This window comes from Mus pahari, chromosome 14 (assembly GCF_900095145.1).
Source record: "Mus pahari chromosome 14, PAHARI_EIJ_v1.1, whole genome shotgun sequence".
NCBI lineage: Eukaryota > Metazoa > Chordata > Mammalia > Rodentia > Muridae > Mus > Mus pahari.
In genome coordinates this window covers 64,841,354-64,859,554 of record NC_034603.1, presented here as the reverse complement: position 1 = coordinate 64,859,554, position 18,201 = coordinate 64,841,354, and the positions used below count along the sequence as shown (strand labels likewise).

General features: G+C 52.1%; 1 protein-coding gene across 1 annotated transcript in view; it reads right to left on the bottom strand.

The window, feature by feature from the left end:
- LOC115065355 (rho GTPase-activating protein 23-like) overlaps nt 1-17,547 on the bottom strand; it is a gene marked incomplete at its 3' end in the record, with an annotated part of 31,892 nt that extends 14,345 nt beyond the window's left edge. Inside the window, exon 1 of the mRNA XM_029545889.1 lies at nt 17,442-17,547. Coding sequence (XP_029401749.1) covers nt 17,442-17,504 — 63 coding nt within the window. The remainder of the gene's footprint in view (nt 1-17,441) is intronic.
- Between the last annotated feature and the right edge of the window lie 654 nt (nt 17,548-18,201).

The window sequence follows — 18,201 nt, the reverse complement described above, 5'->3', positions numbered from 1 at the left end:
GGGAGGGAGAGAGAGAGAAAAAGAAAGAAAGAAAGAAAGAAAGAAAGAAAGAAAGAAAGAAAGAAAGAAAGAAAGAAAGAAAGAAAGAAAGAAAGAGAAGAGAGAGAGAAAGGGAAAAAGAAGGAAGGAAGGGGGGGAGGAAGGAAGATGGCTGCCTAGGACTGGAGAAGACTGACGAGACACTTCCTGCTTTGATAACACAGAGATGCAGTTTGAGTGAGATAGCGGTGACAGGTCAATGCAGAAGAGAGGCTGGAGAGGTAGGTTAGCAGTTAAGAGCGCTCAGTGCTCTTCCAGAAGCCCAAGCTTGGTGCCCAGCACCGATATCAGGTGGCTCTCAACTGTCTGCAACCTCAACTCCAGTCAGAACTGACGCCTCAGCCTCCGTGGGCCCCTGCACTCACCTGTCCATGTCCATACCCCCAACACAGACTTGATATTTTTTTTAATGACTTACTTATTTTATGTATAGGAGTACACTGTCGCTGTCTTCAGACACACCAGAAGAGTGCATCAGATCCCTTTACAGATAGCTAGCTGTAAGCCACCACGTGGTTGCTGGGAATTGAACTCAGGGCCTCCAGAAGAGCAGCCAGTGCTCTTAACCACTGAGCCATCTCTCCAGCCCTAGACATGATTTTTTTTTTTTTTTAAATGTTTTAGATATTAGTTTGTATAGGCCTGGCTGGCCTGGACCTCACTGTAGTCCAGGCTGGCAAAGAACTTATGAGGGTCCTCCTGCACTGGCTCCTAAGTGTTGGGATTGCCAGATGGCTCATACACTTTATATAAATTTATCAAAATTGAAAGAATTGCCAAAGTCGGAATTAAAACATGGATGGGGGGGTGTTATCAGCAGCTGGCATGAATTACCCTCTCACACCTGGGAGCAGGGGACCTGGAATGCTACGGAGACCTAGCCTGGAAGGCCCCTATCCTGCATGTCCTCACGGCCTGGATAATCCTGGTCCTAAAGGACCCCGGCTCCAATCTGCATCTTCTCAGGGCTGCTATGATCCTCTTTAGGGTCCTAGAAAGCTCCACACAGGGGAGTGCCTGGGCTGCCAGGGACCCTAACAGACATAGAAAGTCCTTGGTGTTGATGGTATCCCATCCCTTGGACACTCAGCCAATGGCCACTGTTCCCAGCCTTGCCCCCTGCACAGGGTGGGATTGTTGAAGAATTTTTGACTAAGCGTGGAACTGCTGTTTGAAATCTAACCTTACAGAGTACTCACGGTCTGTGTTAAACCCCAGTGAACCTCCAACCACCAGTAACACACGCACAAGGGTGTGCCCGCTCGGGCCGGTCCAGGGCACAGTTTGCCAGTGTCACAGGCAGCAGCACCCCCTGCTGGCTCACATATGCCACTTCAGGCCATCGCATTTGGAAATGAAAGGGACAGGTGTCATTCCTGGAACCTGCCCACCCCCCCACCCCCCACTTTGCATTCTCCAGGACTCTCAGCTTCAACTGAATGACACATAACCCCGCCTCTCAATCTCTTACTGGAGAAAGGTCTCCTGCAAGACAGATTGGTGTCTTCAGTGTCTTGAGCCTTGAAGCCTCCCTTTGACCCAGCAGTACCAAGGAGGCTCAATTCCCTCTCCTGAAGAGACTGGAAGACGCCAGTCATTCTTGAGCCAGGAGCTTCCTGCAGCTACTCCTCTTCAAGACCATCACACCCATCCCATCCCTGGCCAGCTCATTTGGGACAGACTGCAAACTCAGTGTGAGTCACCCTTCTTGCCGCCCCCCCACCCCCTGCGCCAGTTCTTCCTGTTGTCTTACTAACTGGCACCTGGGCAGAGACAACAGGTGCACTCACTGGTTTCCTTGAGGGGTGAGGGAGAGCTCAGCTCCAGTCCAGTTGAGACCACATTCCCTCAGAGGGCAGGTTTCAGCAGATTCCTAACATCTCCCCCCCAGGGCACGTGGGGTTCTCTGCAAGAAAAGCTTCAAAAGCCACCCACTCCCTCACCTTAGCCCTGCCCAACCTGCTGAGGCTACCTCTCCATGCCCCTGTATGCTGGCCGGCCCTGCCTCTGAGCAGACCCTCTTCCTGGTCTAGCCTGTGCTGTGGCAGAGACAATCCGAGAAGAGAAGATACGCAGCTTTCTAAGGTAAATGTCCTCCACTATACTCCTGCCTATGAGGGACGTGGAAGTGCATCCCTGGGAAAGGGATGGGAGACATCTCTTCTGTCCAGACCTTTGTCCTCAGTCAGCCTAGTTCTGACCTCAGACGGAATCATAGGCACAACGGAAGTAGATGACAGGGACAGGAGGTGGTGGCGCACGCCTTTGATCCCAGCACTCAGGAGGCAGAGGCAGGCAGATCCCTGAGTTCAAGGCCAGCCTGGTCTACAGAGTGAGTTCCAGGACAGCCAGGACTAAACAGAGAGGTCAGGTCTCAAACAAAGAAGAAGGGGGTGGGGAGGAAGGAAGAAAGGAGGAGAGAGAACAGGAGGAAGAAAGTAAGAAAGAAAAAAGGAAGAAAAAAACAGAGACAGAGAGAAAGAAGGAAGTGAGGGTAGGGGGGCTGGAGAGATGGCTCAGTGGTTAAGAGCACTGACTGCTCTTCCAAAGGTCCTGAGTTCAATTCCCAGCAAACCACATGGTGGCTCACAACCATCTGTCATGGGATCCAATGCCCTCTTCTGGTGTGTCTGGAGACAGCAACATCGTACTCACATACATAAAATAAATAAATAAATCTTAGAAGAAGGAGAAGGAGAAGGAGAAGAACTAGTAGTAGTAGTAGGTGGCTGGAGAGATGGCCCCGCAGTTGTTAAGAGCACTGGGTACTCACCCAGAGGACCCAGGTTCAATTTGCAGCACCCAAACAGCAGCTCACAACTGTCGGTAACTCCCTGTTCCAGGGTATCAGTCACCCTCACACAAGACATACATGCAGGCAAAACAGCCGGGCCTGGTGGCGCAGGCCTTTAATCCCAGCACTCGGGAGGCAGAGGCAGGCGGATTTCTGAGTTCAAGGCCAGCCTGGTCTACCAAGTGAGTTCCAGGACAGCCAGAGCTATACAGAGAAACCCTGTCTCGAAAAACCAAAAAAAAAAAACAAAAAATAAAAAAAAAAAAACAAACATGCAGGCAAAACACCAATGCACATAAAATAAAAATAAATTTATAAAGAAGGGGCTGGAGAGATGGCTCAGTGGTTAAGAGCACTGACTGTTCTTCCGAAGGTCCTGAGTTCAAATCCCGACAACCACATGGTGGCTCAGAACCATCCGTAGTAAAATCTGATGCCCTCTTCTGGAGTGCCTGAAGACAGCTACAGTGTACTTACATATAATAAATAAATAAATCTAAAAAAATGTATAAAGAAGAAGCAGTAGCTGGCTGGCCCTCTGCACACACAGCACCTGTGAGCCTGGGAGGCCCCACCCTGTTCCCTGAGCCAACCACAGCTGGATAGGGAATTCTGCAGTGGCCCATGGGCCATTGAGGGAAGGGGGACAGAAGGCTCTACATTCATCTTAGCATTCAGGAAGGAACACATTTGCCCCTGGCATTCACATTGGTCCTTTTCTAAGTAGCACGAAGGCTGCCAATCAAGTTCACCCAAGTGTTCTTTGCTGGGCAAAGTTATTGGGAAGGCATTCTAGGAACGGACAGGTGGGAGGGGTCATCCACCCAGCCTCCTGCCCACCATCAGGGTGGACCCTGCCACCCAAAGGCCAGGCCAAGGGCCCAGTCCACTTCCCATCCACACCCACTCTGGGCAGCTTTGTTTCCCTCTGGGAGATCAGTCTAGGCTGATAGTATTTTGGCCACCAGGCCCTGGAGGACACATCCCCAGCCTCCACAAACACCGCACCCCCTTCTCTGTGCTCCAGTCACCCCAGCCTCTGGCCTCCTTCCAGTTCCCGTGAGCACCATGCTCCCTTCTAGCCTCTGGGCCACAGCAGCACGCTGTTTCTGGAATGTTCTGTTGTCTTCAGACCCTCCCTGCTTCTCCAGCCCTTACCTGATTCACTTCCACCCACCCCGGAGCTTCTAGCATTAATGTCTGCCAGTGCACCAGCTCCAGCTGGCTCAGCACTTCCAACTTGGACTAAGGACCCCCAGGACTCACACAACAGAAGAGAACTGATTTTATGTGTCCTACAACTCCCTCTACAGACCTGGCTGCCTCAAACTCAGAGATCCGCCTGCCTCTGCCTCCTGAGTGCTGGGATTAAAGGTGTACACCACTCACTTAAAAAAAAAAAAAAAAATTAAAGTCACTTCACACACATCCTGCCCCTGTGCCCAATGCCAGGTCTCTCGACTTCTTCTCAGGGCATGTATGTTTATAAGGCTATTATGGCCTGATAGGCCAGGGCCAGGACTGTGTCTGCTTTGAAGGGACAGTGTGTGGCCCAGGTGGGCATTAGCACACTGCTTCTGAACTTGGGGGTGAGGAAGAAGCAATGCTTTCATCGCTGGGGTGGCCACTGCTCCCCTCTGGGGCCCACCTAGAACAGAGACTACTTGAACTCTTTTTTTGTTGTTTGTTTTGAGACAGGGTCCCATGTAGCTCAGGTTAGCCAAGGATGTCTTTGAACTTCTGATCCTCATGTCTCCAGCTTTCAAGTACTGGGAATACGAAGGGCTTGTGCTACCACACCCATACTTCGGGGGTTTTTGTCCTTTTTTGGTGGGAACCATGTCCAAAAGTGGGAGCATCAGAGTATAGAAGGGGGCAGGGCACACACGGACAGACAGGAATCTGCTTCCATCCTCTGTGGCCACACCTTCTCCTCACACTCCGTGTTCCAGCTATAAGCCCTCCTCATCTGTTTTCAAACATGCTAGAACAGTACTCATCTATATTTTCCCACAGTCCTCTGCCTCCTTCCCTTGACTCCTGACTAGTCTCCCCACCCTAACACCATCCGCCTGGAGTCCCACAATGTGTCACAATGTGCCAGGTGCATCTTCCTGTGGCAGTCACCTATGGCAGGCCAAGCCTAGGCTCTTGGCCACCTCATCTCATGCATCCTCGCTATCAGTTTCTCCCTCTAGGTCCACCCGCCCAAAGAGACACCAGCTGTCTGGCCTTAGCATGCACAGACTACAAGAAGGCAGCTGAGATAAGCTGAAAGGATAAGATGGGAGAGCAGGAGGGAGGAGGGGACAGAGGAAGGCAGAGCGGGATGGTTCAGCCAGACGTGAAGAGCGACAAATATGCGAAGTACGCCTGCCCCGGAGCTATGAATAGTGCAGCCAGGCTGCCAGCCGGGTCGCAGCCCCCCACCCCCACCCCCCACCCCCACGGTACAAACTGCACCAGGCTTGAAAAGAGGTGAGAGCCCAGGGGGCAGAAACCGCTTCTGCTGGACAGGGCTGAGCCATGAAAATGAGGGGCGTGGCCATGCAAAATAAGAGCAGCAGGCACCTCTTATTGGTGGATCCCTGCCTACCGCAAGTTTGGGGCGGACCGGTTACTCTACCCAAGGCAGCACCCCCAAGCTGAGGCAGCTGCCTTTCCTAAGCCGGTAAACCCCGGCCGGCCAGCCGTCATCAGTCACCAGTCACCAGTCACCCCAGAGCCGAACCCCAATGATGCCGCAGGGCTGCTGGAGACCTTCCCATCCCCATCACTGCCCTAATAAGGCTCTGCTTCCCTGCGACGCCATTCCTCACTACCTTAGCCCCAGGTCAGCCTTGGGGTTTAAAGGTCTGAGCTCACAAACAGCTGAGCTCTTAGGAAACATCTGAACCAGTCCCTGCCCCAAAGGTACACAAGTTAAGCTTAAGAACCTGAGAGTCGAATTTCGGCCCTACCCTGTCCCCTATTTGTCCCCAAACAATTCAAATTTCAAAGACTAGGACAATGCAAAGATTATCACCAAGTGGGGCTCTAAGTGGAGGGGTTAGCACACTAGGTAAAGGGTCACAGAGCCTGAGGCTGTCTCCACTCTGTGTAACCCAGGTCTCACCCTTTCCCTATCCAAGCCTCCACCTCCTGAGCTGTTAGGGATCCTTTAGGGTCCGTCCCTCAGAGGACCAGGCTGGATGCCTGACATCTAGTTGCTGCTCAGCAAGTTTTAGTTCAGCAGTTCCCAAAGGATTTGTAGAAATTAAAAGCAGTCCTAATTTATAAAGATCAAAGGGGTAGACGTGCAACAAACAGAGCAGATGTGGAAACAAGGTTCAAAGAATTGCCTAAGCTGAGGATGCCTGTATCCAGGAACCAGGGATGTGGTGTTAGGGGGCAGGGATCACTGAGAACTCAAGGCCAGCCTAGGAAAAAGATTGTGTTCCAGGCAAGTTTGGACAACTTAGTGAGACTGTCTCAAAAATTAATAATTAATTAAAACAACAACAACCAGGGGCTGGAAAAATGGCTCAGTGGTTAAAAGTAACTGGCTGCTTTTCCAAGGAACTGGGTTCAATTCCTACCACCCATATGGCAGCTTACAACCTCTGGATCCGTTTCCCTCTTCTGACGTCCTCAGGCACCAGACACACACATGGTACACAAACATGCAGGCAAACCACCTGCCTGCATGCACATCATCATCATCATTATCATCATCATCACCACAACAATAATATTAAACCACCAAGTACAAACATAAATATATAAATTAGCTCAGTCCCAGACCCCACCAGGTAGAAGTTGAGATACACACACAAATGCAAAAAGAGTTTAAACACACAACACACACACACACACACACACACACACCTGTCCTGTGGTCGTTGCCACATTGTCTAACACAAAGGAACATGGAAGGGGCTGGGTGTGATGTCACATGCCTTTAATCTTGGTACTCAGGAAGGAGAGGCAGGCAGATCTCTGTTAGTTTAAGGCCAGCCTGGTCTACAGAGTGAGTTCCAGGACAGCCACCTGAACTCAGAGATCCACCTGTCTCTGCCTCCAGAGTGCTGGGATCCTATCCTATCCCAGGGTCCTATCTGGCTGTGTGTGTGTGTGTGTGTGTGTGTGTGATGTCTCCCTCTCCCTTATTATGCTAGCCCTCCTTGGACCGCAGCTCACTGTGCTGGGATAGGTGGGCCTGTGTTGGGCCATGAGAGGTGATTACCCCCTGTACTTTTGTGTCAGGCAATATTGCAGTAACTACAGGACAGGTATAGGATTCAGAAAGATTGAGCTGGTGACATATTTACTCTCTCAGAACTTGGTTATTTTGTTTTTATAATAAATATACAATTGCCTAGTGATGGCCTTTGAACATCTACTCAACAGAAAGTATTTTACTAAAGAGTTCTTGGGAACTTGGGGTATGGCTCATTTGCTGATACTCTTGCATAGCGTGTATGAAGCCCTGGGCTGGGTTCCCGACTGTGTATAACCTGGCATTGTGACACTTTCACTAATGGCAGCACTTGGGAGGTGGAGCCAGAGACTAGAAGTTCCAGGCATCCTTGGCTACCAATCAAGTTTGAAACAGGTTTGGGATATATTAGACTCTGTCTCAAAAAATTGAGATACTAACTTCCGAGGCTGGCGAGATGGCACAGAAGTTAAGAATATCCATTGCCCTTCCAGAGGACCTGGGTTCGGCTCCCAGCAGTCACATGGTGGCTCACAACCATCTGTAACTCCAGTTCCAAGAGCTCTGACACACTCTTCTGGCACCAGGCACACATGTGGTGCACTGGCACACATACAGACAAAACATCCATAGACATTGAATTTTTTAAAAGTTAAAAACAAACAAACAAAAAGCCGGGTGCTAGTGGTGGTACACACCTTTAATCCCAGCACTTAGGAGGCAGAGATGTGTGGATCTCTGAGTTGGAGGTCAACCTGGTCAACAGAGTGAGTTCCAGGACAGCCAGGGCTACATAAAGAAATCCTGTCCCGAAAAACCAAAAAAAAAAAAAAAGAAAAGAAAAGAAAAGAAAAGAAAAGAAAAGAAAGAAAGAGGGGGGAAAGGGAGAGAAAGAGAGAGAGAGAGAGGAGGGAGGGAGGGGAAGGAAGGAAGGAGATAAATTTTAAAAATCTAAAAAAAATTGTAAAGCATTGAAGACACTAAAGGTATATGTTCAAGGGCCACTACAAGGTACTTAACAGACTCAAAAGTGTGCTCTTGTGAGGCTAAATAATATGTAACCCCAGCTCCCAAGAGGCAGAGTTAAGGGGATTCCCCCGAGCTCCAGCCTGGCCAAGGCTACACAGACCCTGCCAAAAGACTGAAATAAGAAAATAAATAAAAACAGCACCAGGCAAGGTCACCCAGATCCAAACTGGTCCCCCTTGCTGACTCTGTACCACACTGCTCCTTTGGCCTGCCAGGGTCTTCTAACCCTGATATTTGAGGTTAGGGGGACGTGGGAACAGTCTGGACTGGCAGGTGATGGAGACAGGAATCTCACAGGCTATTGTTTATAAGAATCGTAGTGGAGTCTTTTTGTCTGGCTTTTGGGCAATAGGAAAAGCAGACAAGGGACCCCTTGAGGGCAGGGCCGTGTGGAGCCCAGGGTGCTTATGCGTAATGACCACCCACGAAATGAAGGTTGGTTTGCTTGAAGATCTAGCCACTGCCTAATCTTTCCCAAGCATTTAGCCTCCTTTGCTGCCCTGGGCTGAGGTTGGGGGAGGACAACTATGCCAGCCATGCCTGGGAATGTCCTTGGGAGCCCCAGGCTGAGCCTGGTCCCTCAGATAAGCTAGTCCCTAGCACTGAGGGACCTGGCCCCTGGGACCCAGAGCAGGAGGCAAAGGAGGGAGAGGGAGGAAGTGGATGAATGAATGGGCTCTGTCACCAGCCTGATGACCTATTCCCATAGCTCCCTTCTTGCACACCTGCCCACCCTCTGCTGTCACAACTCCTCCCCCAGGTGCAGCAGGGCGCAGGGGCCCATGGCCAAGGTCTCATTAGAGCTAATGAGGGCTCAGCTGTGTAGATGCCAGTTCAAGATATGGGAAGCAACACCGAAAGCCCCACCCCCTCTGGGGGAGGAACCAGAGGCCACGCCTCCAGAAGATTTCCTTAAGTGGGTTTGAGGACAGTCCCTGTCACAGGTGACACCTTCAGAGAATTGCATCACTGGGCAGTTTCAATGTGTGACCATCATGATATACTTACACCCTCTACAGTGCTACAGTTTTCTAGGCAGTGCGATCTGGTCAACCCACTTACAAACACTCCGATCCCTTGTCCACAAACCGCCAGTCTGCATCTCATGGCTACAGTCAGTAGGAAGAGAGGCAGCAGAGCATCAGGGTACAAGGCTGGCCTGTTTCCCCTGTCCACACCACTCCACCCCAACACTCAGTCTCCCTCAGGAAACCTCTCCTTCTTTCCCTGGATGTCACCTTTTCTTTGTCTTCTACTCTTTATTTATTTATTTATTTATTAAATATTTATTTATTTATTATATGTAAGTACACTGTAGCTGTCTTCAGACACTCCAGAAGAGGGAGTCAAATTTCATTACGGATGGTTGTGAGCCACCATGTGGTTGTTGGGATTTGAACTCAGGACTTTTGGAAGAGCAGTCAGCGCTCTTAACCGCTGAGCCATCTCACCAGCCCCTCTTTTTTTAATTTTTATTTTTTAAAGTTAATTAAGCTGGGCATGGTGGCACAAGCCTTTAATCCCAGCACTCAGAAGCAGAGGCAGGCAGATCTCTGTGAGTTCACAGCCTCATGGAGATGGAGCAGTGGATGGTGCTGAACTCTAACTTCCTCCTGAGTGCTGGGATTACAGGCATGCACCACCCAGCTTACCCAGGGCTGGGGCTTGAACCTAGCTAGAGCTTTGCACACATCAGACAAGCACTCTATCACTGAGATAAGTCGACAGCCCTCTTCTTGCTTTCTTTTTTTTTTCAAGACAGCATCTCAACTGAGTTGTCCAGGCCTTGAATTCTTGATCCTTCAGCCTCAGCCTCCTGTGTTCCTCGGCCTAGGTCCCATGACTGCTCTTGTGTGTTCTGCCTCCTTCTCTTCTACTTCTTCTCTTCCTAAGCCTGCCTTTTCTCTGGGCCTCACACTCCCTAAAGGATAAACAGGGAGATGGGAATGGTACCCTCCATGACCAGCTGTTCCTCTCCTCTCCCTCTAGCTCTTCCCTGGGCAAACCACCATTGCCTCCTCATTGATAAGGAGAAGTCTGGGGAAGCGCAGGGGTCTCTGCTCAGAGGTGGGGTCCCCAGCTTTCCAAAGACTCTTAGGAGTGAGGAAGCCCCTTTGACCCAGATCCCTGCTCCACCCCTCCCTGTGCTCCAGGTCCTGTGGTCCTGCCCTAGTCTCCCAGCAGTAGTGGGAATTAACAAGAACACAGTGCTGGTTTGGGAGCCCAATATAGAAAGAAATCAAATTGCTGGGTAAAAGAAAGAAACCAGGCACCAGCCGGAAGGAACTCTGCCCTTCCCTGAAATGACACCACGACTTGTCACTGGTCAGACCCCTAGTACTTGTCCACTCACATGGCTCTGACATGTACCCTAGCCCGCCACATTCCTGGGTCCCACAGGGCTCCTGCCCCCCTGTCCACACCACAGAGGCCAACAAGCCCTTTGCCCAATCTGCCCAAGCTCTCTCTCCTCTCAAGAATACAGGCGGAGCTTTGAAAGGGTCACTTCAAAGAGGGCCAGTCTGTGGAGAACCCAGCCAAACCCAGGGCCAGCTCCTCCGCCAGATTCCTGGCAGCTGTCAACAAAGGCTCCACTGTTTCCCCCGACCCCCAGATGCCCCCAAATGCACTGGGCCTAAGGCTTTCTTTCCCCAGCTCCACTCCCACAGGCCAGACTCTGCTACAGGGAGCTGCTGAGGCAGGCCCCTGCTGCATGAGGCTGTGTTGGTGGATGAGGGAACTCGCCCATCACTTGGTACTCAAACCCAGGACAAGTAGGCAGCCTCAGGACCAGTGGCCCCAGTGCCTCCTCCCTGCTCCTTGGTCACCCAGTCTTTCTGGCTCTAGAATGGCCTCCTGCCTTCTCCGGACCACGTCATATCACACAAGACCTTCTGGGCCTCTTGTAGCCAGCCTGTTCAGGGATATCTGGCCTCTGGGAAGTCACTTAGCCCCAACCACAGTGGCCAGCCTTTGGAGCTCCTTCCAGGCCAGGCAGGCATCTGGCCACAGGCTCAGTCCCCAGTGTGCACAAGTCCAGGAAACAGTCCTTTTAATTGCTGTGACACAGTGTAAACACCCAAGCAGTGCCCCCCAGGGGGCTCTGCGCTGACCTTTAGCTCAGGCCAGAATTATTACTAGTCCATGTTGTGGTTCAGCAGGGCTTGCAAACCTCCAGTGACAGAGGCCTCACTACTTTCAGGCTCGTTCACTTCTCTTAAGATTACTCTGGCCATAAACGCCTGTTTTGTCTGTTTATGGTGAGGTCTTATGTAGTCCAGGTTAGCCTCAAACACATTATGTGGCCAAAGATGATCTTGAACTTCTGATCTCTCTCTCTCTCTCTCTCTCTCTCTCTCTCTCTCTCTCTCTCTCTCTGTTTTTTTTATACAGAAATATTTCTTTTTCTTTAAATTTATTTTTATTTAAACAAGTAGACCGTAGCTATCTTCAGACACACCAAAAAAGTGCATCACACCCCATTACAGATGGTTGTGAGCCACCATGTAGTTGCTGGGAACTGAACTCAGAACCTCTGGAAGAGCAGTCAGTGCTCTTAACCTCTGAACCATCTCTCCAGCCCCCCTTTTTATGGTTTTTTAAGACAGGTTTCTCTGTATAGCTCTGGCTGTCCTGGAACTCACTCTGTAGACCAGGCTGGCCTCAAACTCAGAAATCTGCCTGCCTCTGCCTCCCAAGTGCGCCACCACTGCCCGGGTTTAGGGTTATGGAAGATGTGAGCTGCCATCCCCTGCGAATGGGATGAGCCAGGTGTGCTGGGGTTACAGCTCATGGGTTCCACAAAGCCTGTGTTCTTATTTCCATCCGTTGACTGTTATTTGTCTAGCAATGGCTGACAATTGGCCTGATTCCCCTCGCTCAGGCGTCTTAGTACGGCTGATGGATTTGTATCTGAGGTTTTAAAAACTAAAGGCCAAGAGCTAAGACCTAGCTCAGTCACAAAGCACCCGACTAGCACGTGTAAGCTTCAAGCCTCAAGTCCACATGAAAGAAAAACTGGGGGCTGGTGTCCAAAGCCACACAGTAACAATGGAAGCAAGAGCTAAGAGGGTAAGGCCCAACCAAACACTCCACCATAGGGTGCTCCAGGCTCCCGAGGGCCTGAGGGGCATACCCGGCCCAGGCCCCAGGCCTCATCTCCCAGGGCCCATCTGCTGGGTCAGAAGGCAGAATGCCAAACAACTCACAGTGCGCAGGTCCCTAAGAGCAGATGAAGGTGTAGCCTGGGGGTGGGCCTGACTGACTAATGCTACTTCGGACCAGGAAAAAAAGAACAGAAAGGAAGGGTGACCCAACAACCTAGGTATGTAAGAGCCAAAGGAAGCTGGAGATGTCCCTGGGCCCAAGGGTTAGGACAAAGCCGGCTGGAAATCCAACACCTGTTGCTTGAGAGATAAATAGCTGATAACTGTGCAGCTGGATGAGAGGTCTATAATCCCAGGACTGACGCACAAGGGTGGACATTTAAGGCCTGACCTGGCTACAGGGACCAGCCTCCTTAACTTAACATGATTCTGTCTTAAAATAAAAAATAAAGTAAAGGGGCTGGAGAGATGGCTTGCTGGTGAAGAGTGCCAGCTGCTCTCCCAGAGGACCTAGGTTTGACTCCCAGCACCCACACGGTGGTTCACAAACCACTCATAAGTCTAGTTCCAGAGGGTCAGAGGCCCTCTTCTGACCTCCACGTGTGGTACACAGACACAGATGCAGCTAAAACACCTATACACATAAAAAGATAAAATGAAGTAAAAGAAAAAATAAAAGCAAACACGAGGCCGGGCGTGTAGGTGGTGAGGAAGCACATGTCTCGGATGCACAAGGCTCCAGACTCAAACCTCAGTCCTGGTTAGGTGGCATGTGCCTTTAATCTGGGCCTATGAGGCAGAGGCAGGGGGAGGAGGGCTGATGGGAATGGCACCGAGCCAGCTTAAGGTATCACTCCTAAGCTAAGCCTGAGCTAAGGTCGGGATGGGATAGGACGCAGGCCTTTGCTTCAGCTCACAGACTTGCCTCAGAGCTCTGGGGAAGGAAGAGCTCCCTCCGAGTGAAAGCAAGAGAAGCCAGGAGCTTTGGGGACAGTGGCACCTGGCAGCCTAGGAAGCCCTCGGAGGATTTTCCCTTCTTCCCTAGGTTTGGCTCTGGCACTCTGTGCAGACAACACAGTAACACTCCCAGGCTGTCTTCCTAAGAGGACGGGGTACAGGATTCTGTGGGTTGTCATACATTGTCTCACCATTTATGAATCCAGTTAGTCAGTCGGTCAGTCAACAAACATTCTCTAGGTGCTGGCCGGGTGCCAGAGTGTGTGGGTAACAAGACAGACATGACACCTTTAGGCAGCTGGAATGAGGCTAAGAGCATGCTCAGTGCCTTGGCTTTGTCTCTCACTGTGTGACCATAGGAAGCCATGGAATCTCATTCTATCAGCTGAGATGCAACAACACACCTGCCCAGCACGGACCACCCCGAGCATATTTTCTATGATCTTGCCTTTGACTAACTCAAGTCTGACAGGGAGACTGTGCCTGGGAGCGAGCTAGGCCCCGGTCACCCCGGGAGACCAGTGGGGGAGGCTTCTGGTGTGCGCCCTGCAAACATTTATGGAGGACTGCGCTGTGCCAGGCGCTGAGCCGGGCACTGGGGACACAGATGAACAGGACACATTGTCCACTCTTCTCTGCCACACCCCCAGGACTCTGTAGCAGAGACCAGCACTGGTGGGGTGTGGGGGAAACAGCGCCGTGGACAGAAGCCTGGGAGCCTGGGCCTCAGAGCCCGCCAGGCTGAGCATCATGGTACAGTCTAGCATCCTTTCCCCTGTAGCATGAGAGGCTGAACAGACGGGCCCTTTTGTTTTGACCACTCTGACAGGTAATGAACATCCCCCCGCCCCCAAAGGACTCAAACTCTGCCACAGCCAAAGCCAAGGCCATCTGGGCCTGATGTTGCCTGAGACGCTAGAGATGGCCTCCCGGTACAGCCTGGCACTGCCCTGCTGACACGCTGGCACAGTTTCACGAGAAACAGGAGTCTAGATCTAAAGTCGGGCTGTTTGACAGGCGGGGGTGGGGATGAGCATGGGGAGAGACAGCACCAGCTCCCACAGGCTCCATTCATGACAGAGTTCGGGTGGCAGGGCAGGATAATTAAAACCAGGCTTTGTCTAAATCCCTGACAGAGCCAATCCCTCACCTTTGAGCCACAGCAGCCAGCAAACAGCAAAGCAAGGCTGATGCACCACTGGACAGAGAGCACCAAGGGACTACCACAGGCTGCAGTATGGATGGCCAGCCTGGGGGTGGAGGTACCTGAGGCTGTGCCACCCTGTGCCACCCTGATGACGACCAAAACAAGCAACCAAATTCCAAACCGGCAGGAGCGTGGTTGTTGACTTGGCTTCTCCTAAATGGGCACAGCCTCAGGGGGTGTGGCAGCAGCTGGACTGTGAGGGCCAGTCCTGACACTAGAACCCGGTGTCCCCTTCCTACCCTGCTCTGTTCTTTACCATTAGTTCACTGCGCCTCAGTGTCCCCAACTGTAAATGGGACAATGAAGACAGCACCCATCTTGAGAGCACACTCTGACAAATGGAAGAATGAGCTATCCAGATCCTGCCCCCAAGGGGCTGCATCAGACCTTAGCCTTGTCGCCGAGGAGGCTGAGACAGACAAAGCCAGCCTAGGCTACATAGTGAATGACTCTACCTCAAAAAAAAAGTCTCTAGCACTAATGTATGTGCTCATTTGAATATGTTTGCATGCTTGCTGGGTCTCTCTAGATACCTGCACTGGAATCCAGCATCCCAGGAATCCACCTACTGGAGGAAGCATCCCTGTACCACGCAACAGACTGCTTTGGGGTGCTGCACCTCACAAACTTGCTCCTGGAAGGTTCTCCTGAAGAGCCAGCCCCAATCCTTCACCCTAACACTTAGTCCAGTCATCTGCTCTGTAATCTATCCTTCATATTTATCATCATCATCGATGGGGTTTCTCTCTGAAGCCCTGGCTGCCCTAAGACTCCCTATGTGGACCAGGTTGGCCTAGAACTCAAGACTTCTGTCTGCCTGTGCCTCTGCTTCTACTGGGACTAAAGGTACCACCACACCCAGCTGGAGTCTGTCTTTCAACTTTACACAAGAAGTTTCAAAGTATCCTTGCAATGAGGGATGAGGCAACCCACTGCCCACTCCCACAGGGCCCTGCTTTGTTATGCCACACCCTCCCTCACCACTACTCCCAACTCTGCCAACACCACTGCATCCTTTCCCCATGAGTTCAGGGTTGTCCTGAAAGAGGACCGAGAAGGCCTCATCCACACTGCCCACACAAAAGGCTTGTTCCCCAGGTCCAGAACCCTCAGCTGAAGCTGGAACCACGAGATCCGCCCCGCCCCGCCCCAGCAGGATCCAGGCTGTCTTCCTAAAAACATTCCCCTCAAACTTTCTTTATAATTTATTTATTTTTATTTTATGTGCACTGATACTTTGCCTGCATGTGTCTGTGTGAGGTGATTGATCATGCAGTAACAGACAGTTGTGAGCTGTCATGTGGGGGCTGGGAATAGAACCCAGGTCCTCTTGGAAGAGCAGTCAGTGCTCTCAACTGCTGAGCTATCTCTCCAGTGCTCCCCTCCCCCGACTTTATTTCCTGCCCTAAAGACCACCAGAACTCAGGTTCCAGCCCAACAATATCGCCATACCTTTAGGTCAGACCTTATCTGTAAAATAGGCACTAACATTGCCAGGCATGATGGTGAACACCTTTAATCCAGCTCTTGGGTGGCAGAGGCAGGTGCATCTCTGAGTTNAAGGCCAGTCTGGTCTACAGAGAGAGTTCCAGGACAGCCAGGGCTGCACAGAGAAACCCTGTCTCGAAAAACNAAAAAAAAAAAAAAAAAAAAAAAAACAAAAAGTAAAATAAAATAAAAATGTAATAGGCACTAACGCTTTACTACAAACTCACATACTTTAAGACCCTCTAATCTAGCCCTGCATGCAGGCCATCCTCTGAGACAGGGCCTGGAACACAGGATCTCTGAGTTCCCAGCCATCTGGGGGTGGATACAACCACATGTGGGCAACTGGAGGGAGCCACCAGGGTGGGGGTTGGGGGGCACTTTGGGCCAAGTCTTCAGGCCAAATGACTAGTTTTGCAGTGGAGATTCAAATCTCCTGTCGTCAGCTCTGTCCATTTTGAAAATGGGGCTGTTGCCCTAGCAGAGGGGAGAACCACGTGGGATCAAAGGCCTCCCACCAGAAGCCCACAGGGGGTATGGGTGGAGTCTGTAAGGGGACAGGGATGAAGTACGATGTTGGTTGGGGGGTTAAATCCAGAGGACTCCAGCTTAATGACCTCCACTCCTGCCCCCTGTCCATCCTGAATTTCAAGTTTATAATTAGGAAACACACTTTGGCTGGAGGGCGAGGTAAAGAAGCCGACTGATGGAGAACTTAATACATCCAGTTCAGACACCAGAGTCTCCTAAAGAGTTTGAAAAGTACATGCCCGCTGGACCAACACCCAGAGGGCAGGAGCCCGCTGGAGTGTCAAAAGAGGGAGAGGCTCAGGTCTGGTCTGGACCCTCAAACTGGATCCCATGGGACGTCTTTTCCAAACTCAGAAAATCTATTGGCCAGACACTTTACAGCCCTTCAGCTTACTCTGCTGCCATTGTGATTTGGGGGATCAGTGGGTGACGTTGAGGGGGGGGACTTAAAAGGGACCGGCAGCCAGACTCCAAGGCAGGGGACTGACCCTGTTGGGAAGGTGAAGGCCCCTCCCAGCCTCCAGCAGCTGGCAGATGAAAGAACCGAAGCAGAGCAGCCCAGCGCTGAGTAATGCCCCTGGCACCCCACTCCCAGACCCACCCACAGCCGAAGCGGGCAGCGAGGAGGGCCGGGCAGGGCTGGGGTCCCAGTCCGGAGCCCCGAAGCCTACAACGCAGCCCCACCCGGAGGGGGCGAGCCAAGGACGTCCCGCCCCGGGACCCCTCCCCCACTCCCTGTGGCTCCAGCTGTGCGGGGGCCTCGCCAACGGAAAACGAAAACTTGGGCAGAGGAAACGGCGGCGGGCGCCCCGCCTGAAAATCCCGGACAAAAGGCGCGCGGGCCTCCCACCCCTGCTGCCTGGCCGCCCAGGGCCTGGCACCACCACCAGCTGTGTGGCCCCGGGCTCGGTAGCCCCGGGCCCGTCGGGGCCCCTACCGGGCGCCTGCCTCCAAGCCCTTGCCTAGCGCAGCTGTTCTTCCAGCGGGAGAACAAGCTCCCACAGCAGTGCCCACCGACGGGGGCGCAGTGACCCCAGCCCGGACGTCGTCCCAGGTCCCGCCCAACTGAGTCGGGCCTTGGTCAGCCCTCACCTGGGGGGGCCGGGGCTCCGGACGCGGCGGGATCCCGACCAGGCAGAAAGCGACTCCATTCATCGGGCCGCAGTGGAGGCTCTGCGGCCAGGGCACTGTTGGGGGCACGGGCCGGGGCCCAGGGGGCGGGGCACTGGGAACAGGGGGCGGGACTAGAAGGGGCGGGTTCTAAAACCCCGCCCCCAGGCCCGCCCCGCCCGTAGAAGCCAAACTCCAGACCAGCGCTCCCCACGCGCTCCATAGAAAAAAGTCAAGGGAATTGAGACAGGGGTCTACACGGACCGTGGAGCCATGGGTCAGAACCGAGCCTGACCAGGAACAAGGCCTCAGGGGAAGCTTCTGGAGAGGGCCTCCAAGGGACCTGCCCAAATAGAAGTTGATCGGTAAGCACGAAAGAGGATGAGGGCACCAAACAGTAAATAGCACGGGGAAAGGCCGCCAGAAAGGGACAGAAACGGACCCAGAGGTCCAGAAAGCCTGTGAGGTCAATCCTGATCTCATTTCAGACAGGGAAAGGACGGACAAAGTCTGGCGGAAATACTCTAGAACACTGGTTTTCAACCTATGGGTCGTGACTCTTTGGGGGAGCATATCAGAAATCCTATATATCAGATTTTACATTGCAATTCATAACAGTAGCAAAATTACAGTTATCAAGTAGCTACTAAGCCAGGCAGTAGTGGAACACACTTTTAATCCCAGCCCTCCGGAGGGAGGCAGAGACAGGCAGATCTCTGAGTTTGAGGCCAGCCTGGTCTAT